This window comes from Lutra lutra, chromosome 9, assembly GCF_902655055.1.
Source record: "Lutra lutra chromosome 9, mLutLut1.2, whole genome shotgun sequence".
NCBI classification, from domain to species: domain Eukaryota; kingdom Metazoa; phylum Chordata; class Mammalia; order Carnivora; family Mustelidae; genus Lutra; species Lutra lutra.
The window spans coordinates 40,664,890-40,692,744 of NC_062286.1; the positions used below are offsets into that span (position 1 = coordinate 40,664,890).

General features: G+C 43.4%; 1 protein-coding gene across 1 annotated transcript; it reads right to left on the bottom strand.

The window, feature by feature from the left end:
* On the bottom strand, positions 1–27,760 carry USP39 (ubiquitin specific peptidase 39). Its single transcript, XM_047745002.1, has 13 exons — positions 27,458–27,760; positions 25,466–25,535; positions 23,906–24,000; positions 22,417–22,553; positions 21,064–21,216; positions 16,239–16,464; positions 14,670–14,747; positions 13,451–13,518; positions 12,749–12,937; positions 7,318–7,460; positions 3,259–3,394; positions 1,777–1,863; positions 1–516 (listed from the first exon to the last, which is right to left on the bottom strand). The coding sequence occupies exons 1-13, from the start codon at positions 27,723–27,725 to the stop codon at positions 469–471; spliced, it is 1,698 nt and encodes a 565-aa protein (XP_047600958.1). The 5' UTR covers positions 27,726–27,760; the 3' UTR covers positions 1–468.
* Between the last annotated feature and the right edge of the window lie 95 nt (positions 27,761–27,855).

Here is a 27,855-nt window from a genome sequence, read left to right on the forward strand (position 1 = left end):
TTTAAAAACAGGAAAACATTTAATCCATTCCAATACACATCAGGAAATGAAGTGAACCACAGGAAAAACACCTATGATGGAAGAAGGACATTACTGGCTTCATGTTCTTATTCCTAGAACCCTGAGGCTCTGATATGGAGAAGACATTATCTTGTCCTTCAGATACTCCCAGAAGCCCAGAAGGAAATTACACACATCTGTTACAGAGCTCTGGCCTGCTGAAGGTAGAGGGGAGCTAGACAGGAAGGAGAAAGAATCATTAATCTATAATCAACTGATCAGAGAATAGCTGGGTGACGGTGCAGAGCCACCCCAGGTGTGTGGGCCCCTCTGATGCCCTGGGGTGAACCTGAACCCACAAAACGGGTTAGCTCAGGGAATGTGCCAGTCGGCCCATGGTCAGCTACTGTTTTGGTATCATTACACCTTCAGCCAAAGCCCTGGGGAGCAAAACCCAAAACTCCTCCTTCAAGCCCCCTGCTGGTTGGTTTCATCATTATCTCGCCTCTTCCAAATCTGTAAGAAAGGAATACAACAAACATGTAGGAGCTGGCACTCAATCCACAGGCATTTACCACGTACCTGTTCTACCCTATGCGAGGGACAGCCCCTCACCCCACATCCATATTTTGGCTGTCCCCTGAAACGAACCCCATCCTCCTTCAGAAAATACCCCTTTGTTTGATTTTTATCTTTCTACCCATCCCCCTCTCCTTACCTTCTATGCCAAACTAGCTTTCTAAAAAAGAACTTCTAGTTAAGACTAGACATAGACAAATAGACAAAGTCATAGGCCACAGACAAAGTCACTAAAGAGTTATCTCTAGAATGGGAAGTGTCTCCATTCGTTTTTACGAAGCTATAGCTTTTTGACACCAGGGAACAAGGTCATGAAAAGAGCAGGATGCGGTGTGGCGCTGCCTCTTCTACCGTCTTGAATCTCTGCGATTTTTGCAGAACTTTCAACAGCCCTTGGTTGGGACAGAGCAGCCCAAGGTGCGTGAGCTCTGTGCCCCAGAGGAGCCCCTGTGAAGAGGACCCAGGGATACAACTGCTATTTTCAGTGGAACACAAGTGGCAGTTACTAATTATGATGACTGTACTTTGGATTTGCTGCACCTTTTTTTTATAGTAAGATACCAAATGCTTAATAAGGATGTTTTATTTAACCCACTAAGCAGATATCAAAGGGAGCATTTTAAAGAGAATTCTGCCTCTTTGAAAAATGGATCAAATTCTTGAATTCAACATACTCAGTGTGTTTGTAAGTAAACTTATGGTGTGACAAGACAAAACAAAGCTATAGGTTTTTCTTAGTCTCTGTCTTCCTTCTTTGCCAGGTACCAGGGCAGTTACAAAGAGAAACAGAGATACTCTGCTCCACGAGCATGCAAAAAAGCACTCTGAGGTCACAAAGAGCGCTAACTTGGCCTGGGATGCTGGGGAAAGCTTCAGAGCCAACTCCTAGTTAGGGTCCTAATGATTCTGGGCTCTCCCTCCTTGAAACCTCTGCAAAACTAATCTGGCCACACATATAACCTCCTTGCTCATTCATAAACCTTCCACGCTTCCCAGCCCTTCTCTTTTCTAGCAATCACCCCTGGGCTCTCAGGGCCATATAATCTGGCCCCATCTCACTCCTCCGAGCATCCCAACAGGTACCCAGCCTAACCAAGGGTTTAACTCCATCCCACTTCCTGCCTTTACCCACATCATTCCTCTCACTGGCCCCATACCCTCTCTGTTCAGCGCACACCAAGTTCGTGGCTAACCCACCTGAATGTAAGCCTCTGAAAGCGTGATCATCTGGGGAAGGATGTCAGTCACCTGCAGGTCTTGTAATTCATACCATTTACCCGTCCCCTGCAAAAAGTATGAAGGGATGGGTTAGTGTGCTCCCTAAAACCAAAAGGTGTAGGAGAGGACTGCAGCAAAAAGTGAGAAAAATCAGAATAGCCATTAGACCACCACTTGGCAAGAGTCATAAATTAAGAGGGTGCATGGCTTCTGCTTGGCATTATTTGATTTAAAGAGATTGTGGGGTGCTGACTCTTGGTTCAGCTCAGGTCATCCCGATGATGAGATCAAGCCCTGTGTTGGGCTCTGCACTTAGCACTTAGTCTGTTTAGGATTCTCTCTGCACCCCTCCCCATCTCTCAAATAAATACATTTTCTTAAAAAAGATACAAGTGAGCTGAACACACATTAAGCAGTTGGCATACTTTCTAGCGCACAGTGAAATGCTGGATAAACAGAGCTAGTTATTACACAGTCCCAGAAGACTAGTCAAATTAAAACAATCTGTGCTAATAATCTGTGTGATACCAAATATAACTTAAGTACATGTTTCATCCATTTTTAGCTTGAGACAAATTCAGAAGTGTTTTTAGCTAAAAGAAACCTTTAGAGCAGTGCTTCATAAACTTTAATTACATACCAGAGGGTCTTGTTTAAAACGCGGATTCTGATTCAGGAGGTTTGGGTGGGACCTAAGATTCTGCATTCCTAGCAAGTTCTCCTCTATGTCAATGCTGCTAGCTGGAGAATGCCACTTCAGGTGGTAAGGCTCTAGTCTGGGACAGAGGTGCTCAACCTTAGCTGCAGAGTGGAATCTCCTGGATAATTTAATACCATGCTGTCTGCTTCCCACTTCCAGATAATCTAATGCAATCTCTCAAGTCTGATTGACACCCTGATCCAGATAATTCTTCATTATGGGGCTGCCTGGGCACTATAGGATATTCAGCAGCAGCCCCAGCCTCTATTCTAGGTGAAACCCAACAGGCACAAATTACACTGTTCTAATCTAACTGGCCTGGAATGGCCCAGGTGTCAGGATTTAAAAATCTCCCCAGGGGCGCCTGGGTGGCTCAGTGGGTTAAAGCCTCTGCCTTCGGCTCAGGTCATGATCCCAGGGTCCTGGGATCGAGCCCCGCATCGGGCTCTCTCCTCAGCGGGAAGCCTGCTTCTCCCTCTCTCTCTCTCTGCCTGCCTCTCTGCCTACTTGTGATTTCTGTCTGTCAAATAAATAAATAAAATCTTTAAAAAAATAAATAAATAAAAAATAAAAATAAAAATAAAAATCTCCCCAGGTGAGTACAACGTGCGGACGAAATTGAGAACCACTGCCTGAAACTAACCACTGACGACTGAAAGCTCTATTACTTGAAGAACAGCAAATTCAAGGCCAAGACCAGGCAAACTGAAGAGAGCTGCCACTGAAATGCCAAAGGCACAAGCACCATTTCTGCCACTCACGTGATGAAGCACATGGATCCGGTAGGAGCCCTCCGAGGGCTTGCCGTCATGGACAATGTTGGCAATGAGGTCGTACGTGGTATTCTTGTGCACTGCTTGTACTTCCTCAGACAGGTACTCTCTCAGATCCACATTTCTAGTGATGATGACAATAAAGCCACAAGATCAGACAAAGGCTATGGAGGTCAGGGAAACAGTCCTACATCAATGGACCACAGAGCTACTGAACCCTATTTTAGGAACCCAGATCTAGGTAGGCCTGCAGAGCCTTAGAAGCCCAGCCTGGTAGAAATTCACATCATTTGCCACAAGCATGAGACAAACTAGAAAGACTGGCTCTACGGGGAAAGCACACTAAAAAAGGAGGTCTGGCCATCAAAGATGCAGGGCCTCACGTCATTCAGATTAGAACTGGAATGAGAGCTTCTGCAGCTTCAGAGATACATGGGAATCTGAGCAGGTTACAAAGCCTAAGGCTCTTTGAGGATATGAAAAGAGTGTCACCATCTCCTCTAAGATGGTGAGGATTAAGAGAGACATGACTAACACACTGCCCTCTCTCGGAATACCAGAGCCGCAGTGTTCATTCGATGCTGGGTCCCTAGCCTCTGGCTATGGAAGGTCTGACCGCACGATTCTGTGAGTTAGCACTGCATACAATCATTTTCACAATTTCAACATGGCAAAATGGGCAAACGAGTAGCTTCGGCGCGGAAGGGGAATTTACTCAAGGCAAAGAAGAAAAGCAGCTAGAACCAGGCCCTGGAGAAGCAGCAAGATCCAAGGGACCTGCACCACCTCTTTTCTGTTTCTGACACTGATTTTGTTTTCCCCCCTCTTTTGGCAGCCCCACCTTCTCTTCTTTAGGTGACCCACCCTGGCTACTCTATAGCTTCCCAATTTTTCAGTTCTGGTTGCCAAAAGAAACTACTGACTACGTTCCTGCCAACTGGGACTGCAAAATATCTATTTTATTTTGAATACCTTAACATTCCCTTTCAAAAACAGAGAAGCACTCTTGAATCTGGAATAAATCTCCTTTCCTGTTTTATGTGTTGGATTCTAACCATCAGTTGAGGCATAAATGTATATACCAGTTACTGCAAAACCAAGTGCTATAGTAAATGTCAACTATGAAAATGGGACAAAGACAATTGTGATGAAATTTCCTGTAGTTAAAACTATACAACAGAAACAGAGTGACCGTGAACATGCATAAAAGAGTGTATCATATTTCTAATCTCTCTAGAACGGACATGCCGTCTCACGTACTACCACTCAAGACATGAACTCCAATAATGTCATCCATGAAGGATTCACAAGAAATGCTAACAGCAGTCACGGCCATGGTCACTTTCAGATGGATATCTCCCTCTGAATTATAGACTGTGTGAATACATTGCCTGTCCAAAAATACAAAAATTCTTCTATGTAAACCATGTAGTAATAAACGAACATGTAACTTTGTTCCAATTACATCAGGGAGATTTCTACGTGTTAGTGATAGCTATTTATTTCTGCAGCTTAACAGAGTAGCATATAGACTGCAAGGCAACATTTATTGTTAAAGATAATCTGGATAGTAGGGGCACCTGGGTGGCTCAGTGGGTTAAAGATAATCTGGATAGTAGTTGAAGGAAATCCATGTGAGTTCCAGAGAGCCAGAAGGCCTGCTGGCTGCTAAGAGTGGTCTTCTCCAGCTGCCTCTCTTCTGCTTTAACAACAGCTGTCCGGACTTGTTTATCCAAACAAGTCCTAGAGAATCTTCAGGAGTATTAATACTCTTGTTTTCATGACTAAACCAAAACCGTTTAGTGATAAAAGGGAATGAATACATGTTAAATCATTTTGTTTTAGAAAACAGCCAAAGGCTCCCACTACACTCTTCTCCCAATCAGAACAGTCCAATTCAGAGAACACCTAACTAGCTAGAAATGCAGCTCTAATCCTGTGCTCCAAAAACCCTACCCCCAGATGAGCAAAGGGCACCTAATCACTGCAAGTGTGATCAGTCTCTCAGAAGAAAAATTAGGTAGGAAAAGGTTCCTTTTTGGGAAAAGTGGAGACTTCAGGGGTGCCTGGGTGGCTTGTCGGTGGAGCATCTCACTCTTGGTTTTAGCTCATGGTCTCACGGGTCATGAGATCGAACCCAGCATCAGGCTCCTTGCTCAGTGCGGAATCTGTTTGGGATTCTTTCCCTCTTCCTCTCCCTGCCCCTCTGCTCCTTCCCCCCGCTCACACGTGTGCTTGCTCAATCGCTCTTTCTCGCCTATATACTCTCTCTCATTAAAATAGATAAATCTTTTAAAAAAAAAAAAAAGAGTCGTGACTTTAGCTAATCTAGAACCATAGTACTCCAAAAGTAATTATAGTGCACTAAGCATTTAAAATGCAGGTTTCCGGAATTAGTCTCTAAAAGGATGACCAGCTAACAATTAATCTTTTTCTCAACTTCTCCAAAGTCAGCTTTCCAAAGAACAAACTAATGAAGTCAGTTATCAAACCTAAATGCAACAAGTAGCCAAATAAACATACTCCAGGTGCGACATAAAAGAAACCAATGAGAGAGGCCATTTCTGTGGTGACTGAGCAGGAACTATCATTGATGCATAGTCCTCCTTCCTCCAGAACTGCCCTCCAGTCAAGAGCACGCCCTCCTCCCAGGAACACACTGGTGACTGTGGCAATTCACAAGAGTCCAGTTCTGAAAGAGAACCCCACTACATGGACTTCCAAAGAAAGGTTCTCTGTGGTCTCACTCAAGGTAGCACAGAGCCGGCTTTCATGTCCCCTAATTTCACTCTGTTCCACAGACAAGATGATAGTGAAGAACAGGAAGCAAAGTGTGAGAAAAGCAAGGAAGAGATTCTCCTGTAATGCTAACTACAAAGGTGTCCTCTCCTCACCCCCTCAACTGTTCTCAGATTCCTGATGATCATGGTAACAGGAAAAATAAAATGTTAATCTTGGAAGGACCCCGAGGGTTCACTAGTCCAAGCCTCTCATTTTATCCATGTCAGAATAACTCCAGAAGATATGCCAACAACCTGCCCAAAGCTAGAATAGCACAGCTCTCAGGCCTCTTTACTTTCAGATACTACCCTCTTCAACACTACCCAGAATTAAGAACTGGAAACATTCAAAGGAGAAAACTGGCAGTGCTGGTGTGGTTTGGGCAACTGAGAAATGGAGAGGGATGGAGAGAGAGGGGAAGGAGGGGATGAGCATTTACACATTACAGCTTCCAAACTACTCTGTGAGGGTTTGGGGGAAAAAACAAAAAAACAAAAAATCTTACTGAGCTAAATATCAAGTTAATCCCATCATAGATCCACCCAAATCCTTCTCCAAAAGAAGCTGCCTTGGGGCTCCACTCTCACCTAAACGCCAGCAAAGAGACCATCACTCCTCTTGCCAGTCCTCTCATCAGGTTTCTCCATGTTCTCAGAGACATCTTCTTCAGAGCATGAAAAACCATGTCTCCTAAGAACTGAAAACCAACTGTCTACCCCCAAATACAGGAGCTGAGTAAAATGAAAGCATCTGGTACAACTCCTCCAAATTTACATTAAAATTCATAAAAAGACAACTGCATGATAAACTAAAAATAAGGCCATATATCAAAATTTATCTTTCTCACCAACAGGCAAGACAAAGATGGTAAGACAAATGTGGAACCTCCCCATTGTCTGTGCCTAACTACAGATGCAAAGACCAGCAAACAGACGAAAAGACCCTAACTGCTCGGGAACACCTTTGAAGCCAGGCAGAATCCCACCTATCCTGCCCTACTTCCATCAACTGTTTTTCCTACAGTGAAAGACTACACTGCCCAGCAAGCAACAGGAGAGAAGGTAAAAGGACTGCCTCGAGGTAAACATCTAACTTTGAAGTCCCTGAAATATTTGTATCCTTCCAACAACCCTTAACTTACATAGTGTAGGTAGGCTCTGCTCCCAGCAACCTCTAAGACAGTCCCAAATGATTAACAATACAAAAATATGAAAAGAGATTCAGGCTCACTCCTCCTAAGATGAAGTGAAGCAGGTTAATACTCACGTAATGGGGAAGTTGACAATAGTTGGATTCTTCTCCACAAAGAAATTGTTTTTAGTGAATCTCTTAATACAAAAGATGAGATATGGAGGCAGCTTGGTAAGCTGGAAGCGTTTGAGAAAGTTCTCCTTGTAGGTCTTATATTCCTAGACAAAGTGAGAAGGAAATTATCAAATTAGTGCTGGAGTATTGAGGTAGGGGCGTGAGTTTTGTTTTGGTTGGATTTTTAAATATAATTCGGCCTTGCACTTAAGAATTCAGAAGACAGGGCGCCTAGGTGGCTCAGATGGTTAAGCGTCTGCCTTCAGCTTGGGTCATGGTCCCAGGGTCCCGTGACTGATTCCCTCTCGGGCTTCCAGCTCAGCAGGGAGTCTGCCTCCCCCGCCTCTGCCATTCCCTGCTGCTCCTGTACTCTCTCTTGCTCTCACTCTCCCTCTCTCAAATAAATAAATAATCAAAAAAAAAAAAAAAGAAAATTCAGAAGACACCTGATCCCAGAAGCAATGTGAAGGCTTAGAGACAGCCATTAACACTGCCTAAAAGACAACCTGCAGGCCGTGTTTATGCCAGCACATGAGCACACTGCTGAACTCCACCTACAGCAATGTGGGTATCTGTTTCTATAGGGAAAACAAAAATGTCAGATGAAAAAGAGGTTTGTTAAAAACTGCAGAATTAAAACCACGAAACTCTTGGGGTGCCCGGGTGGCCCAGTTGGCTAAGTGTCTGCCTTCAGCTCAGGTCATGCTCCCCAACATCGGGCTCCCTGCTCTGGGTGGACTCTGCTTCTCCCTCCCACTCTGTCCCTTCCCCAACGCATGTTCTCTGTCACTCTATCTCTCTCTCAAATATATAAAGAAAATCTTTACAAAAAATTAAATTAAAATAAAATAAAACCACAAAAGTCTCACTGAATTCAAAATAGGGAAGGCCCTCCTGACCACGAGAGGTACACACCCACAGAACAAGTAATTCTTTTTTTTTTTTTTAAGATTTTATTTATTTATTTGACAGAGAGAGATCACAAGTAGGCAGAGAGGGGGAAGCAGGCTCCCTGCTGAGCAGAGAGGCCGATACAGGACTCGATCCCAGGACCCTGAGACCATGACCTGAGCAGGAAGCAGAGGCTTAACTCACTGAACCACCCAGGCGCCCCAGAATGAGTACTTCTGAAGCAGTGAGGGACCCTGCACTACTGAGGGTACCCCAGCAGATGTAAGAGATAAAATTAAAGAAGTCTTAGAAGAAAACATAAGGGTAAATTGTCATGACCTGGGATTTCACAACGGATTCTCACATATGAGAACAAAAGCACACACTTTTTTAAAAGAACACCTAGACAGTAATTCACCAAACTTAAAACTTCTGTGCTTCAAACGATACCATCAAGAGAGTGAAGATGCAATCTATAGAAGAGGAGAAAATGTTTGCAAAATCAGATATCTGATAAAGGACTGGAATCTAGATTATATAAAGCACTCCTACAACTCAATAATAAAAAGATAACCCAGTTAAAATATATCCAAAGGACCTGAACAGTTCTCCAAAGGTCCAACAAGCACATGAAAAGATACTTAACAGCATTAGTCACCAGGGAAATACAGCTCAAAACCACACTATGCTACTACGGCACATGGATTAGGACGCCTCTCACCCAGAACACGAACAGTACTGAGTGTCGGTGAAGACGCAAAGTGGAAACGCGTACACTGCTGATGGGGACACAACACGGTACAGCTGCCTCGGAAAACAGCCTGGCAGCTCCTCACTTGGCTAAACGGAAGTGTGACCACAGTTCAGCAATTCCGCTTCATAATTACCACCCAAGAGAAATGAAAACGCGTTCACACAACAGCCTGTAGACTACTATCTATGGCAGCATGATTCACAGAAGCCAAAAGGCAGCAACAATCCCAAATGTCCATCAACTGATGACTGGATAAACAAAATATGGTGTGACCACACAATGGGGTATTATTCGGCCACAAAAAGGAATGAAGGAGTGACACATGCTACAACACAAATGAATGCTGGAAACATTACACTAAGTGAAAGAAGCAAATCACAGAAGACTACACATTACAAGCTTCCACTTAGATGAAACGTCCAGAATAGGCAAATCCTAAAAGACAGAAAGTAGATTAGAAGCTGCCTACAGCTGGGGGAGATGGGGCTGAGAAGGTAACTAAAGGGCGATGAAAACACGAATGATGCAAGTGTTCTAAAACTGACTCTGTGGACAGAGTAAAAACCATCCAGTTATAAACTTTAAATGGCTCACTGTATGTATCACAATAAAGTGGTTATTATCTTTTTTTAAATCAAGTTCCCCTGTCAGATGATGAGAAACCTGGGAACACTGGAGATAAGCTTTCCATCTCTACTGCACACATCACAGAACACCTTTCTGGTAAATTTTTGATCATCTATAGGTATAAGCACTACTGGAAAAAGTATCTTTTTGTTGGATCAAGTAACTTCAGTGTGGCTGAAATAACATACTGTACTGAAAGCAAAAAAAAAAATTCCTTAAGGTTTTATTTATTTTGTTTAATTTATTCATTTGAGAGAGAGCATGAAAGAGTGAGCAAGAGCATGAGCAGGGCGAGGGGTGTCAGAGAGAAAAGCAGACTCCACACTGAGCAGGGAGCCCAACTCAGGGCTCAATCCCAGGACCCTGAGATCACAACCTGAGCAGAAAGCAGATGCTTAACCGACTGAGCCACACAGATGCCCCTAACGGTTTTTAAGTAAGCTCTACACCAAACGTGGGCTCACACTCACAACCCCGAGATCAAGAGTTGCATGTTCCCCTGACTGAACCAGCCAGGCACCCTCCCTCCACCTCAGCCTCCCCCTGAAAATGTTTTTAATCAGGTAAACGCTAAGAAATTTCATTGCCTACATCTGAATCTGTAAACAAGGGGACACAAGAAGCATTCATTTTAATCATCTCAGACTACGGAAGGATTTAATGAGTAAATGATATCACAGCCTAACATACAAAGTTTCCTCAGAAGCTCCAGAAAACGTAGGGGAAGAATTTCACCATGGACAGCAGTACCACAATCAGACAGCAAGGAACAATTTAACTACACATCACATTGTAACAGCACTGCTGATCAACTTCATTGGTTTTAAAGTTTTGCTTGCATAACTTAGAAATGTGTTATAATTTCATACTTGCTTAAAAGCTATAGGTATAATGAGCTTATACCAAAGTTTATATTTATACTAATTCAAGTATTATTACAGTAAAAATAAATGCAAATCAATACTGATGACTCAAGGGAATCTTAATATTACTTAAGTTTGAACAAAGAGATAACAGGGACCAAGAATGGCATGACTGAAAGAGCCAGATGAAAAATCAGAGATTTAAAAAAAAAAAAAAGAAGAAAAATCAGAGATTAAATTCTCAGCTCTATCACTTTAAACCAAAAATAAAGAAATGAGCTACACGAACCCTAAGGTCTCTCTTTCACCTCCCTAAAATGAAACAAGTCTAAATAGATTAGACATCTTAGGTATCACTGTTACCAATCTCTGTGCATGTGTGTGCACACACGTGTGTGTGTGTGTGAGTGAGAGAGAGAGACAGGCAGCTGCCACTGTCCATGGATATCCAGGGCTTGTGCATAATAAGCTTGCTTACAGTACCTGACAATGGACTTGGACATTGGACGGAAACAGTGATGGAAGTCAGGGAAAGCATGTTTTAGAGTGCTGGAGTAGCTGCCTAGTTCACAGTTCAGCCTTTTCAAGGAAAAGACCCTGTTCACTGGGTCCCTGAACAGAAAGGAAACCTGATTCAAGAGGGCCTTTCGACTCCCTTTGGGGAACCTAGAGCAGCGTGGCAGACACTGGGCCTTGGAGATAAGGTAACAGCAGTCTGTACAAGAGATAATCAACAGGCCGCCACTTCTGACAAGCCCCTCGCTCTCATTCTGTCCTTCCCAAGTCCTGCTCAGTTCAAGTCTCCCTAAGATCCTAAGGAGATGCCTACCAATAAAGTTTCTCTTTTAATGAGCTTTTCGTTGGTATTTAGTATCTGAAAACAAAAGACTCTTAGCTAATGAAGAGAAAAGGCAGAAAGGGTTTGGAAGGAGACATTAAGTTAAAAAAAATTCTCCCAGTAAAAAACCAAAAGGATTAAAATTTGTCTAGCATGAAGAAAGGAATTAAACCAAGAAACAGTTAATTCAGTAGATAAAAAGACACCTTTAACTTCATAAGAAGTAATATTACAGGGGCGCCTGGGTGGTCAGTCAGTTAAGTGACCGGGTCTTGATTTTGGCTCAGGTCATGATCTCAGGGTCCTAGGATTGAGCCCTGCACTGGGTCCACACTCAGAGAGCAGTCTGCTTCTCCCTCTCCCTCTGCCACTCCCCCAACCTGCTCATGCTCTAATAAATAAATATGATGTTCAAAAAAAAAAGAGTCATGTACAGTTCTCAACAAGACTTACTGTCTCCAGGAACCACTGTTCCCTCTGCTCCTCCCCACCCCTCACCCAGCTTGCAGGCCCGCACATACATGTGCGCATGTGCACGCTCTCTCTCTCTCTCTAATAAATAAGTCAATCTTAAAAAAGAAAAGTAATGTGAGGGGCGCCTGGGTGGCTCAGCGGGTTAAAGCCTCTGTCTTTGGCTCAGGTCGTGATCCCAGGGTCCTGGGATCAAGCTCCAAATCGGCCTGGGCTCTCTGCTCAGCAGGAAGCCTGCTTCCCCACCCCACCCCCACTGTCTCTCTGCCTGCCCCACTGCCTACTTGTGATCTCTGTCAAATAAATAAATAAAATCTTAGAAAATTAATTAATTAAAAATAAAAAATAAAAAAGTAATGTGATAGTAAGAACAAATGATTTCGTTTTATTTATATTTTAGCTCTATTTTTTCCACTTTAATACTGACACTACATTTTTTTTAAAAGATTTTATTTATTTGACAGAGAGAGAGAGATCAAAAGTAGGCAGAGAGGCAGGCAGAGGGAAAGGGTGAAGCAGGCTCCCTACTGAGCAGAGAGCCCAATGTGGGGCTCGATCCCAGGACCCTGAGATCTTGGCTTGAGCTGAAGGCAGAGGCTTAACCCACTGAGCCACCTAGGCAACCCCTGACACTACATTTTTTAAAAGATGGGAGTTTTTCCTACTTTTCTGAGTTTCTACTGTCCTAAATACCCCCTCCTTTCTCCAACCTATCCAGAGGCAGATGGTTTAAAGGAGCACAGAGAAGTACAAGAGAGGGCAGAGCAAATCAAGTTAAGAGTTGGGGTAACCAGCTAGAAGAAACCATAGAGTCTGGGAGGCTCACGACAGACAATATGCTCTATGGTAAATGTATTCCACACATGTGATGACTTCGAAGTATAAAAAGAAACTGAGAAAGTCAAGAGAGAAAGAAGCATCAGCCGGGGAGCTGTGCAAATGGGCTACCTTCTCCGTGATGCCGTTGAACTTGGCCAGGATATTGAAAAGCGGCACCTGAGGGATGATGAGCTGCTCCTTCTCGTCCTTGTAGAGGGGAGCAGTAGGGAGATCCAGCGTCAGGTACATGAAGGTGGACTCCACCATTGTCTCCTGGTACTCGTCATTATGCAGCAGCTGCTCTTTTTCTTCTGCTGGCTAGAGATGAGGGAGAGGAGAAAGGAGGGAAGGACTGTGAGCAGTACAGAGACTACCACACACACACTCACACATGCACGCACGCACGCACGGACGGAAAGAAACCATGTTTTTGTAATATTTACTTCATTTTGTTTTGAACTGAATGAAGAGGGGGCCCAAGAGACTGGGCATTTCATGGGCAGCAGCATCACCTGGTCAGGGTAATGCAAAAACTGTTGGGCTTCCATCTTCAGAGAGATTTACTTAAATACCAGACTATTTAAAACATTTTCAGATGACCTAGAAAGCTCACCTGAGCTTTCTGAAAAATCAGGCCAGCACCACCCCGTGGCCAGGCCACGTAACCAGCAGACTACACCCTCCCATAACTCCCACACTTCGCACACTGGCATGACAGGAGCCTAAGGAACTGTCCCTTGGCCAGTGCTTCATAGCACCTCATCCTGGGGCAGAGACCTTGATAGATCTCTAAGCCTCTCTCTGTCCAAGAGTCGGGTTCGACCCACTCACCAGATCAGGATGAGGAAGCTTTTTAGTGAAGATCCTCATGGACCCCTGGAAAACATCAGTCACAATAGCTGTACAAACAGAGATCAAAATATAAATTCTGTCAGGTTGGAAAAGTGTTTCCAAAATACAGTCCTAACTTCTAAATTTCTGAAATAAACCAGCATCTTCCAGCATAAGACCCAAAGGTCTCACTAAACACAGAAATACCTTTATAACATATACTGCCACAGTATCTTCATTATTACTTGTGTAAATAATTATTTTATGTCTGTCTTCTCCAGAAGATGCCCTTTGACCCTCCAGCACAGGGCCTGGCCCATAAGAGAAAAATTAAGTGTGCCTGAAATGAATGAATGATTTATAAAGCCTAGAGACTTATGAATCACAAAGAATTCACAAACAAGACAAGTCCAAAGAATTTCCCATAACCATATGCTGTGTGCAAAGGAAGAGAGAGTCCACCTTGCACTAAACTGAAAGAAAAAAGCAGATTAAGGGACGGAGCCAAAGAGAACCAAAGGAAAGAGAGAAAGCACAACAGGGGTCTAGAATCCTGAGAGGACATGAGTTACAGAACTCAGAGGCTGTGCACAGGTTGAAGACATCTGGTGGAGGGCAGCACCAGCCCACAATTCCACAGGATTAAACACCAACACCAGCAGAACGGAGAAAAAGGACAAGAAAAAAACTGCATTTGGTCTCCAAAATCATTCATCTAGCTCAGCAGTCTCTAAGCTGAGAGTTTTTTCTGGCATTCGAGGAAACCAACAACTGATATGCAGACACGGATGTTAAGGGACAGAGGACTTGAACCTGAGAACCTGTATGGACCCAGCCTCAATTCCCCAAGTATAGGCCCAGGGGAACAAACTAGCTTTCACTCTGCTCAACCAATTAACTGAGAAGCCAGGCGAACACTCAGTGAGCTCCTGCACTACCAGACCAGCAGCTGATAACATGCTGCGCAGTCCCAGTGTGGAACTGGGTCAGGGTTTGCAGAGCACAATTCCATCCATTTCCATGTATTAAGCGTGTCATTGGATTTTTAACTGGGTTTTTAACGGGGAAGAATCTATTCAGGAATAGAATTTAGTTCATGTGTACATAAACACTACCCTAACACAAAAAAAATCAACAGTTAAGGACAGGAAGTTGCAGAGTGCCTATAAAAGGAAACAAACAAAAAAAGAGCTCTCTTTTATAGAAGAACATGACATACTTTTCTTTTTCTTCTTTGTGCCCCCCAGCGCTGAGTGTAGAGCATTCAGAAACCAGGACAGAAAGTCAACTCCATCCCCTGGAAAAGAAGGAAAGGTGGAGCATGTCAAAGCTGGAAATCAGTTTAACCCAAACCGTGCCCTGGTTGGCATGACGCCACACTCCTGGTTTTCCTCCTTCCTTTCAGGCCATACCATCTGGTCCCCTGGGCATCCTCCTCTATTTGGCCTTTAAATGCTAGCACGCCTCATGGTCAAGCTCTTAATCTTCCAATCTTTACTTTCTCCCTGGTCTCTCTGACCCAACCAGGACATTTGATTATCAGCTCACTTCAAGCCTCTCACCATCCACCAAAAGCCAGTATTGAATGTCCTCTCTAAATCACTCCTCAGCTAGAATCATGTTTTCAAAACTTGAGTCTGATGTCACATCTTGGCTTAAAAGCCTTCACTGACTCCCCACTGCTGTCAGGATATAACCCAAGCTCCTTCTAGTGGCATAAACCTGATGATCCAGTCCCTCCCACCTCCGCCCTCACACCGTCCCCTGGACTCCCAAGCGCCTGCCTATTGGCAGTCTTCTGTCTGTCCCAGGGACGCCCGTGCTGCTGGCAGTAACCTCTCTACCTGGAGTGCCCAGCCCCAACCAATCTCCATGGTGCCTGAAACTCAGCTAGCTCTTCCTCCGCCCTGACCCCAGCCGACCACCGGTGTGCTCAGAGGGGGCTCCTTGTTCCACGCTCCCTCCCAGAGCATACCTCACTTCCTCTACCATAGCACTCACACCCTGCAGTCGCCTTTTTACACAATGATCTTCCCCACTAGAATGGGAGCTTCTGGAAGAAAACACCTGGCTGCTTATCCCCATAGCTCTAAAACCTACTAGAGCAGCAGGAAGCCATGGTGAATACACGGACAGGAGGCAAGAGGACACTGTCTGAGATCCAGGTGCTAAGAGCTCCAGGGTGTCCACTCTACTCACATGGCAGTAACTAGTGAGTGGGACTCAGAGGGATGAAAAGAGTCAGAATAAGTCATCAGAATATCTGGTCTGCAACATGACAAAATGAGAAGCAAAGGTGACAAGCCCTTCAGGATTAGTGCCTTTCCCAGCCTCCTAGTTTTCCCTGGAACCATACGGTTTAGTTTACCAAGTAAGACAGCCTTTCTATCTAGCTGAGGTCTCAGAACTCTGAGCAGGGGAGGCTGATGAAAGAGGAGTGAGGATCTCAATCACACTATCAACTAAACACTCATCCAGTTAGTATAAGGTTCACTATAAGCACAAGTAAATTTGTTCATCAAACTAGTTTTGTTGCCCTACCAGCAGAAAAGATGAATGGGGGCACCTGGGTGGCTCAGTCATTAAGTGTCTGCCTTTGGCTCAAGTCATGATCCCAGCTTACTGGGGCTGAGCCCCATATCGGGATCCCCACTCAGCGGGGTGTCTGCTTCTCCCTCTCCAGCTCCCCCGTGCTTGTTTTCCCTCTCTCACGATTGGTCATAAATAAATAAAAACTTAAAAAAAAAAAAAAAGGAAAGAAAAAAAAGATAAATGACTCATTCGTTACCCTGCTTGGTGATCTGGAAGGTCTTCTTGCTGCAAAGGACAACAGCCTGCAGCATCTCATGGGGAGAGACATGTGCCTTGAAATTTCGAGGGTTCCAGAGCTTTCTCATCAGTTCTCCAAAACGCTGGACCAACAGGAACATGATATCCCCCGGAGGACGCTTTATGTTCTTATAATTGTCTTCTTCCAGGAAGTAGTTCCGGAGAGGAGGAACATTAGACAAAGCCTGGAAGTCAAACACTCCAATTAATCCAGAGCCCCTGGGCCTAACCCTGGAGACAAGCTCTTCTACTAGAACTGGGCCTGTAATGGCCTTCAGGAGACAGAAGGAAATGCTCAGGATTAAAGTTCATGTTATAGAAACATCCTCTGTACTGTTTCACATAAAGTCCAGTTCTGCAGACACTGTACTGACGTAGACGTGACGAACTTTTGTTTTAAGTTTTTTTTTTTAAATCTGATCTTTTGTTTTTTAAGATTTTATTTTTTATTTGTCAGAAAGGTGGGGGAGCACACAAGCAGCAGGAGTGGCAGGCAGAGGGAGAAGCAGACTCCCCAGTGAGCAAGAAGCCTGGTGCAGGACTGGATCCCAGAACCCTGGGATCATGACCTGATCCAAAGGCAGATACTCAACTGACTGAGACACCCACAAATCTCAATATTTTACTTTTTTGTAAGCAATCTCAACCCCCAACATGGAGCTCAAACTCACAATCCCAAGATCCAGGATCACATGCTCCACCAACTAAGCCAGCAAGGTGCCCCAAGGAAGTTTAAAAAAAAAAAAAAAAAAAGTATTCAAGTCCCTATCCACTGATCAACTTTTTTTTTTTTTTTTAATTTTAATTCCCAGACTCTTAATCAACTGAGCCACGCAGGTGTCCACACTGACCAACTTTTTAAAAAATAGTATCTTTTATTCACTCTAATTAGGCCTGCGACTATGTTTAAAATCATCTTTAAATTTGGTGTTTTCCCCAAATGTGGTATTTACTGAGAGAATGGTAATAAATACAAACAAAATGAAAGAAAAAGGAATTACATATATAAATGACACAAAATGAATACATATTTAAAAATGATTAATTCTATTAGGATTGAAGGGTGCTTGGGTGTCTCAGTCAGTTAAGCATCTGCCTTCAGCTCAGGTCATGATCCCTGGGTCCTGGTGCTGAGTCCCACATTGGGCTCCCTGTTCAGTGGGGAGCCAGCTTCTCCTTCTTCCTCTACTCCTCCCCCCAGCTAGATGCTTGCTCCATCTTGCTCTCTCTCTCTCTCAAATAAATAAATCTTAAGAAACAATTCTGTTAGGGTTGAAGGCTCAAAAGATTTAGGAAAACAAAAATACATTTTACCTCATTAAGCAAAAAGATAGTCTAGCCATGTCAGTTCAGGAAGAAATATGTGCTCATTAGTGTGAGCTACAAAACTGGCAGAAACTATTCTGACCACAGAACAGACCCTAAATAAATGCAGTTTCCCTGAAGGCCCCTCCTGATGGGTTTGTGAATCCTTACCAACACTGTGCTTACCAGAAGCACCACTTTCTCTGGTGAGGTAATCCACTTAGAAAAGAGGAGTGAGGTTTCTGCTAAACACAGTAAACCCAAGCATCTTCAAGGAAGACAACTCAGGACACAGGGACCACCATAACAACAGACATGCAGGGAAAGCCCCTACAAGTTTAGCTCAGCTAAACAAACAAGGACTTCATGCTTAGAGAATAATTATTTTAAAAACTGAGTTACTGGGGCACCTGGGTGGCTCAGTTGTTAAGCGTCTGCCTTCAGCTCATGTCATGATTCCAGGGTGCTAGGATCGAGCCCCACATCAGGCTCCTTGCTCAGGAGGAAGCCTGCTTCTCCCTCTCCCACTCCCCCTGCTGTGTTCCCTCTCTCGCTATGTCTGCCAAATTAAAAAAAAAAAAAAAAAAAAAAAAGAGTTACTATCTAAAGGAAAGGAGTATGGATGAAGTTCTTCCTGGTTCTCAGTCATCCAAGCTGTGGAAGGCAGCTGCTCTCAGGCCTTAGGAACAATACAAAAAGTATGAGAGAGAAATTAGTCTCAAGATAGAGTACTTCATCCATTCAATCACATTCTAGTGGCAATAATATCACAGAGGGTTTGTTCATCTACTTATTTTAAAAATAAAAACTTCTTATGGGAACTAACTAGAAGAAAATATTTACAACATATACCAAGAGAAGGCTAGTATGTATCTCTTAGAGCTCAGTGAAATAAAGCACCAATAGAAAAATGAGCACATACAGCCCAACACTGCATGAAAAAAATCTAAGTAATCAACTTTAGAAGTGAATAAAAAAAGGTACATCAAACATATCAAAATGGGGGAAAAATAATAGTGTAACAGTGACAGTGCAAAGTGAAGAACCCTCTTTTATTTTGTTGATGGATTTGTGAGTTGCTACACCCTTCAGCCTAGAATCTAGGGCCTACATACATTAATACAAGAGGTAATGATTAAACTGTAATTCATCCACAGAATGGATTAACATGTAACCATTAAAGATGCTGCACAAGAACAGGTACAGGCCTATTTCAGAGGTATTATGGGTTCAGATTCAAACCACCACAATAAAGCTAATGCAGCAAAAAAGAGAGTCAAATGAATTTTTGGGGTTTCCCAATGCATTCATAAAGGTTATGTTTATACTATACTGCAGTCTACTAAGTATGCAATAGCTTATGTCTAAAAAAAACAATGTACAGACCTTAATTTAAAAATACTTTATTGCTAAAAAATGCTAACCATTATCTGAGCTTTCAATGAGACTATCTTTTTGCTGGTGGAGGGTCTTGTCTCCATACTGATGGTTACTGACAGATCCACTGTTGAAGGTTGCAGTGCCTGTGGCAGTTTATTAAAATAAGACAACAATGAAGTTTGCTGTATCAATTGATTCTTCCTTTTATGAACAATTTCTCTGTGGCATGTGATGCTGTTTGACAGCATTTTACCCACAGCACAACTTTTAAAATTGGAGTCAACCCTCTACAACCTTGCTAATTCTTCCTCAACTAAGTTTATGTAATATACCAAATCCTTTGTTGTCATTTCTACGGTCCTCACAGCATCTTTTTTTTTTTAAGGTTTTATTTATTTGACAGAGAGAGCGAGCACAAGCAGGGAGAGTGGCAGGCAGAGGGAGAGGGAGAAGCAGGCTCCCCGCCGGGCAAGGAGCCGATGTGGGGCACCATCCCAGGACCCTGGCATCATGCCCTGAGCCAAGGGCAGGCGCTTAACCAACGGAGCCGCCCCGGCGCCCCGGATCCTCACAGCATCTTCACCCTCCCATCTCAAGAAACCACTTTCATGGCTCATCCGTAAGAAGCAACTCCTCATTCACTAACATTTTAGATTGAAGCTATTCAAATATAATAATAAATTGGGAGAATTATCAAAATGTGACAACCATGAAGTGATCGGAAATTGGTGCTGAAGGACTTCTTCAACACAGGGTTGCCAGAAACCTTCAACTGTAAAAAGTGCAGTATCTGGGAGGTACAATAAAGTAGAGCACAATAAAATGAAGTATGCCTATATTGATTTCATAATATACCTTTTTTGTAAGACTTTATTTATTTTAGAGGGAGAAAAAGAGAGCATGAAGAGAGCATGTGAGTGGGGTAGGGGGCAGGGGCGGGGGCAGAGGGAGAGAGAGAATCCCAAGCAGACTCTGCACTGAGCAGCCAGCCTGAGGCAGGGCTCAATCTCACAACCTTAAGATCATGACCTGATCCAAAATTGAGACTTGGACGCTCAACCAACCAAGCTGAGCTATCCAGGTGCCCCGTTCATAATATGCTTTAAAGCCAGCCCAGGACAGAGGACTAGAGAAAGGAGAGAATGAAGCCTTCTCTTTATACTTTCTATATCTCCCAACTACCCCATAAGTATTTATGTTTATAAATCTTTTTAATTTGGGGGGGGCAATAAAGCAAGATTATTAATTTTCTTAATTGTGTTTACCAACATTTTCTACAATGTGTATGGTATTACTAATGTTTAAAAAAAAAACTTACTTGCAAATAGGACAACTCTGGCTTTCTGCAGTCGCCACTTTGGGACTTACACACAAGAGCAGGATCAAGACATGAGAAAACCAGCACAAAGAACATCTGCACTATTTAAAAAAAAAAAAAAGGAGGCCCCTGGGTGGCTCAGCTGGTTAAGCAACTACTTTCAGCTCAGGTCATGACCCTGGGGTCCCCCACATCGGGCTCCTTGCTCAGTGGGGAGCCTGCTTCTCCCTTACCCTCTCCCTACTACTCTGCCTGCTTGTGCATGCACACTCTCTGTCAAGTAAATAAATAAGTAAATAAGCATCATCTAGCACATGTGTTTCTTATTTGGTACTACCAGGCCACACACACATTCTATCCTTCATTCCCTAAAAATGAAGGCCAGAGGCCACGAGCCCGGAGGCTAGGAAAGGCCTCACTATTTAGCAGCAGTCCTTGAGCAGATACAGGAATGTCATTTGGTGAAGAGTCAAGTACAAAGGTGCCTGGGCGGCTGAGCTGGTTAAGCTCTGCCTTCAGCTCAGCTCAGGATCTCAGGGCCCTGGAATAGAGCCCCATGTCAGGCTCCCTGCTCAGTGGGGAGTCTGCTTCTCCCTCTCCCCCACTAAATAAATCCCCTCTAATAAATAAAACCTTAAAAAAAAAAGAGTCAAATACAGTTCTCAGCAAGACTTGGTGTTTCCAAGAACCACTGACTATACCAGAAGGGAGCTATTTCTTAGCTCACCTTCGTAGTGTTCCCAGATTACCTCCTCCCCGACTGTTCCCATCCTGATCCTACCTGAAGGACAGCGTTGGCATAGTCGTTGGCCTTTATGTTATTCAGGCCCACGATGCCTGGCAGGTAAGTGGTACCATCATACGCCCGGGACAACTTGGCTTGCTTGTCCAAGTTTGCAATCTGCTGCTTTGTGAAAGTGGGTTTCAACACATACTGTAAAACAAAAGAAAATTCCAAACTGTTGTACGTCTGTCTACAGAGTTCACAAGATATATCTGAAATAGCAATTTCTGCCAAAAACAAAAACACTTCACTCATGAATGTCTCACCACACACCTAAAGGGCTCCCAACAATAGGTATAAAGGCTGAGGTAACAAATAGGCCCAGTCCATGTTACTGATCCAGAAGAGGATCTCTGTGTTTAACCCAAAATCACTGAATCCCAGGTCTTTCCTCAGACCGTAGGTCTGGCCAACTCCATGATAAAGGACCATCAGAAACTGGAAGACACTCAAGTCTCTGCAGGCAGCAGGAGTCTGAGTCTCAGGTGGGACCTCACACAGAGCCAGCACAGACCCAGCGTGGGCGCAGGAACATCTCCCCGGTTCTGCAAACCTGAGATCTCACAAACTCCCTGTGGCTGGAGGGGCAGGAACAGAATTTTCCCCAGTCCTAGACCTGCAAGGGTCATCACATAAAGGGTTAAACACAGGTCTCTAACAACTCACTTTGAAACCTTGCATTTACTTCAGTTTCTCTCTCTCCAAATACTATAAATACTTTAACCTCAACTATCCACAGGTCTATAAAACTTAAAAAAGCAACATAAATGTTTCAAACACTTGGAACACCAAATTTTCCTTAAGAATGAACAGAGCATTCAGCATGATTATATAAACACTTGCTAAGAAGGAAAATAATAATCAACAGTTCCAACATTAATGAAACCCAAGACTTTTCATGCTCTCCACTGAAGTACCGTGATTCTGGGCACAGATCATACACCAGAGAACGCAGCTGGGATGCACAGGCCACTCTGGCCACATCACAACAAATGCAGCCAGGAGCTAGCATGCAGCCTGGCATCCACGGTCCTAAACCAGGCCCAATTCACATCCCTACTCCAGAGTGTGCAAGAGAATATATTTCACAAAAATGCTTTCACCCCTATTTCTTTAGTCCTAACTCTCAACATTAAAAGCAGAAATAACAGCTAGGCTGCAGACCACAGACCACAATTACGAATCCTGACCTTCTTACTCATGTCTCCCTGGTTCTTCCCAAAGGAGAAGCAGCCTCTCCAAGCCTAAAGGACTGAAATTCTTCCCTAACCTCGTATGAGGCAGGTCCCCAGGAGACCCGGGATGGCTCCCAAAAGAACTAGTTCCAAACCAGCCCTCCTGGACACATACTGTGATATCCTCCAGTGAGGAATCGATGATCTCGTAGTTGTCTGGAAGGCAGTAGAACTTGAGGGTGTGGAGGTTGAGGAAGACATGGTGGCTAAACTGGACGCTATGAATGTAGGCATGAGACTTCAAACCCCGGCCTGTAGGGAAGGATGAAAGGCTCTAAGAGTAGATGCCAGAGAGGCACAAATCAGATTTGATTTTCCTGTCAATATTTTGTACTGGGACATGTCAATACCAGCAAAAACAAAGTGCTATGCCATCTGTGCAATGAGTCTCTTACATGGACTCTTCTTATCACAAAAATAAGCAAGGAAGAATAGCACATTAGTACTTTATTCACTGGATGGCATAAAACATTGGTTACGGAAAAAAAACTCATACACATAAATACGAAATGTGCATGTGCATGTGGTGTATGAGTTAGTTCCACGTTATCTAAAATTATCTATGCACACACATACACAGATATGCACATATACACATATGAATATGACAGTCCACCACCAATCAGTACTGAATTTCCAAACACCCACATTCAAGACAATCCTGCACCTACACACCTTTGTTCACATTGCCACTCCTTTCTAGAATCTCTCTCCCTTAACTAGTTCAAACCCTCTATGTCCTGCCAGTTCAAGTCCCACCTGACCTCCTCTGTGAATGGAACGCAAACCCTCCAGCTAACATTGATCTTCGCATATTTCAATTCCCATAGTCGTTATCCATACTCAGTGCCACATAATCCAGCAGTAATCCCTACAATCTTCTAGAGTCTGCTATTTTATGTGTTAACCTTGACTATGAGCTCTTTATAAGTGCAATGAATGTAGTTTACATTTCTTTTCAATCCTCTAGTACACTGTGTACACAACATTTGCTTGGTCTGAATGAATTAATAAATTTCCAGAGGAGAACAAAATGAAAAAGCCCTCAGAGCAAAAGGATTTTAAAAAAAAAAGACATGAGGGACACCTGGGTGGCTCCACTGTTAAGTGTCTGCCTTTGGCTCAGGTCATGATCCCAAGGTCCTGGGATCAAACCCCACATCAGGCTCCCTGCTTGGTGGGAAGCCTGCTTCTCTCTCTTCCACCTCCCCTGTTGGTGTTCCCTCTCTTGCTGTCTGTCTCTGTGTCAAAAAATAAACAAAATCTTAAAAAAAAAAAAAAAAAAAAAAAAGACATGAGTACAGAAAACATCAGAGATTCAAAAACCCACAGACTTTGAGGTCTCCTACATGGCCTCAACTAGTTCTTTCTCCCTTTCATGTGTATACAGGCTCTAACCAGAGAATCTCCTATTGATTTCTTAAGAGTATCCCAATTTCCTGGGAACAGAGAGAGGGATTCTCAGATGTGACTCCTGACAGCAGCTTACTTTCTTTAAAAGAGAAAAAAAAAGAAGAAAAAAAAAAACACAAAAAAACCTTCTGGAGCAGACCTGTAGCTGACACTGAAACTTAGCAAGTTTATAATACACAACATTTACTTACCCTGAAAGTATTTGCCACACACAAGACAGGCATATGCATTGATATGTGAGAGGGAGATGGAACACAGTTTCTCAAAGTCAAAGTCCAGCACACTCCTAAAAGAACCAAACAAAAGAAAAAACAATTAATAGGGAGAGATGCCTCAGAAAGCACCCAAGTGAAGCAGCACTGGCTCCACATCCCACAACGTCACACAGCATCCTTCAGAGATAGTTCAACGACCATACATATATAAACTGTGGGGGACATTAACTATTCCTCCCCTAGACATTTAATATAGCACCCTTACCCACCAAGCACTAAAGCAGTGTCAAGGTATCTCTACCAGACACACAACGCGATGTCCCTCTCTTTTTAAAACTTACAACCAACAGAAAACCTTTCACTGCAGTTGCTTTCTCTGGAGGAAAAGCTAAAAGCAGGACTAACGTAACAGGACCCAAATGGACCCAAATGGCATTCCAGATTAAAAGACTGGGGATGAGGGCACCTAGTTGGCTCAGTCAGTTAAGTGTCTAACTCTTGATTTTAGCTCAGGTCATGATCTCAGGGTTGTGAGATCTAACCCCATGTCAGGCTCTGTGCTGGGCGTGGAACGTGCTCAAGACTCTCCCCCTCTCTAGAAAAAACAAGACAGGTAATGGAAGGAAATCAAAAGAATGAACAAACCCTCTTATAAGAGAAAAATCTATTTTCGTCCATAAAAATAAATGGAAAGTCTGAATATTAGGAGAATACCTACAAATAGATTACTTATTCACTGCCAAGTAATGTTATTTGAGTAGCAGGCAGGTTATGAGACAAAAAACTTTACTTCCACTGAATCCACAAGTGACAAAGAGATTTCTCCTCAAATAATAACTATAATTAATTGGTAATGGTCCCAATAAAAACGCAATGTCCATTAAAGGTCACAATAGCTACAAGTGGATACTGACATTTAAATTTAAAATAATTAAAATCTGAAACTGGGTTCCTCAAGCCATGTTTCAAGTCCTCTCTAGCCATAAATGGCTTGAGCCTGTCACAATGGATAGCCTATATAAAGAGTAATTCCACTACTGAGAGAAGTTCTGTATCTAATCTATATATTGGACAGTACTATCTTAGAGTGTAAGTTGAAAAGCATCCAAACATGCCAACGGGGACCAGGGAAAAGAAACAAGGATGAGGTAGCTACTTCTGCTTTAGAACATATGTTTATCTGTTTCTCCTTTCTCTGTTGAATTCTGACCACATTAAGTAGTATCTAGCACATAATGAATACTCAAAAGATACTTAAATTTGCTACTGTCATTTAAGAACACCATGTACCCTGTTATACCATCAAGGAAATTCAAGATAAACTAAAAGCTCTTTATGCACATCCCCACCCTAAAAAAAAATGCCCTGACACTTTATATTAAAAAGCAAAGATTAATAAATATGGCAAGAAATACAATTTTCTTGCAGAAAGCTTTAAAAGGGGTAAAGTTTGTGAACCTGTCAATGTACAGTTCAAAGAATTTTCTGCATAGATTCCATTGTGTTTTCTGCCCTCAGCATCCCTGTTCTACTAACCTGTTAATGGTATCCAGGTAGGGGCAATGGCGACTCCTCCGGTCCTCGGAATCCACACGGCCATTCTTTGCTGAAAGGAAAATCATCACAGGCTGTGAAACTGGTTAACATACTCAAGGTCAACTACTGGTACAAACAAATAAATGAGAAAAGCCCAACAGGATGGGCCCCTCCACCGGTGGCCAGAAATACACCAAACTGGGAGAACATATTTGAAACACATATAACCAACAAACGATTCATTTGCAGATTACATAAATCTGGTGAAGCGATAAGAAAAAGACAAACAACCCACAACAGAAAATGAGGACTATAACCCTCATCAACATTCAAGAAAATGCCGATTTCCTTGCACAACAATATACCACTTCACACCTACCACAGGAAAAAATAAAACCAGAAAATTCCAAGTGTTGACAAATACAGAGAGCAATGGAAATGCTCATGTACTGCTGGTGGGAGTGTAAACTGTTACAACCTTCTGGAAAATAGTACAGCAAGATCAAAGCTGAAAATATGCAGACCTCTGACCCAGCAATCTACTTATAAACCAGAAAGAAACTTCTGCACAGGTACACTGGGAGTGCTTTACTAAAGGTATTTATAGCAGCGATATTTAAAAGGGCCAACATGGAAACAAACAACATGGAAACAAATATCCACCACAAATAAATGGATAAACAACATTCGGGTATATCATCAATACAACACTACACAGCCATAAACATCTATTTGGATGAACCTCAAAAATACGGCTAGTAAAAAAACAAAACTAAACTAAACAACCAACAGACAAATCAGAAGGTTATATATAGTATGATTCCATTTATATCAAACACAAAGTAAAACAGTACTACTTAGGGATACATATATGAGGTAAAACTAAAAGTAAAAATAGACCTGGTTAGAAAAAAAATTCAAAATAATGAATTCTTAAGCAAGGAAGGAAAGTAGATACAACTGGTAAGGGGTCTATGGGAGCTTCTAAGGTACTGGTTATGTGCCACTTCTAATGTTGAAACATTAGGAGACAATCCTCCGTGGGTGTCTCATGTCTCTGCCCATATTGTGACCAGAGGCACTGTCTGCCTCCAGACTACCTTGACAAGGATATTTGTATAGTAAACAGCAATGGGTTTGGGGGGGGGGTGTCTTCCCTACAGAGCAAAGGGGAGTCAAGTTCACAGACCACAAAAAAGATCCACATTCTTTACGCCCAGAGTTCCTCTCCTGGAAGGCCACCCACTGTGAGTATAAGTTCTCTTCAAACTGTACTGTGGAAAATGATGCTACAGGAACTTGTCCTGTCTTCATCAGCATCCAGAAAACTGGCAGGCTAACTAGGCAGCTTGCAAATAAAATCTTAAACCCTTCACAGTTCTTAACAAGTTGTGTATTTCCACTCTTCTTTAAACTATACTTGTGCATTATATTCAGTCCATCTTAGTTCCTGTGATCTATTTCATCATAAAAATGAAAGGGAAAAAACAAACAAACGACAAGCCAGAACAGCAAGTGGGATCCTAGTGTGTCTCAGAGGAAAAACGTCCTTATCACAATTACGCAAGATACCTAAGAAACAACTTCTTTTCCAAAGAAGGGGAAAGCTGAACCTGACAAGGTACTTAAGAAAAACAAAGAATACCCTGAAATTATCAATTATTCAAAGAATATTTATCAAACACTTTCTATGACCAAAGTGCTATCCTGGACTGTAATATAAAAATATGTCAGAGGACCCTAAGCAAGAAAATTTAATATTAAAGTAAAATCATACACAGATAACCAGAAATTATAAAGCCTCAGAAAATTAGTACTGTCCTCACTACAATACAGTCGAGTCTGATCGCGGACACTAGGAGTGTGAATCCCCCAACCCCACGCCCACCTCCACTCCCAGGGAAAGCTGAAAAGAGAAAAAGGAGAACGTGAGAGTGGAGCTCAAGCCCGCCCCGGCCCGGCCCCGGCCCGGCCCCGGCCAGCCCCGCGCACCTCGCACCTCCCGCTCAGGCTCAGAGTCCTCGTCAGCCTCGCGCTCCCGCTTCACCCGCACAGCCGGGACTACGGGCGCCGGGGCCTCCCGCGCGCTCACCGGCTCGACCTCCCGCTTCACACGCACTGGGCTGCCCCGGGAGCTCGGCGCCTCGGCCTCCCGCTCCCGGTCTCGCTCCCGCTTAACGCGACCCGAGCTGCCCCGCGACTCGGACTCGCGCTTCCCGCGGGTAGAACCACGAGATTCACGCTTGGACCGGCCAGACATCGCCACTACGGGCCGAGTCGCTCTGCGCAGGCTCCAGGCACGCAGGAGCGCGCGGCAGATAGCCAATCAGGAACGGAGCTGTCATGGAAAGCTGGGCTCTCTACGAGTCGCCGTGGAGGACATATCATGC

Bases quoted from the DNA above. Each gene is read 5' to 3' on its own strand.
- USP39 (XM_047745002.1), bottom strand. From the start codon at position 27,725: ATGTCTGGCCGGTCCAAGCGTGAATCTCGTGGTTCTACCCGCGGGAAG. The intron at 24,001-25,465 runs GTTAGTAGAACA...TGGTTCTTTTAG, and splicing joins TACCTGGATACCATTAACAG to GAGTGTGCTGGACTTTGACT. The intron at 12,938-13,450 runs GTGAGTGGGTCG...CCTCATCTCTAG, and splicing joins AGCTTCCTCATCCTGATCTG to CCAGCAGAAGAAAAAGAGCA.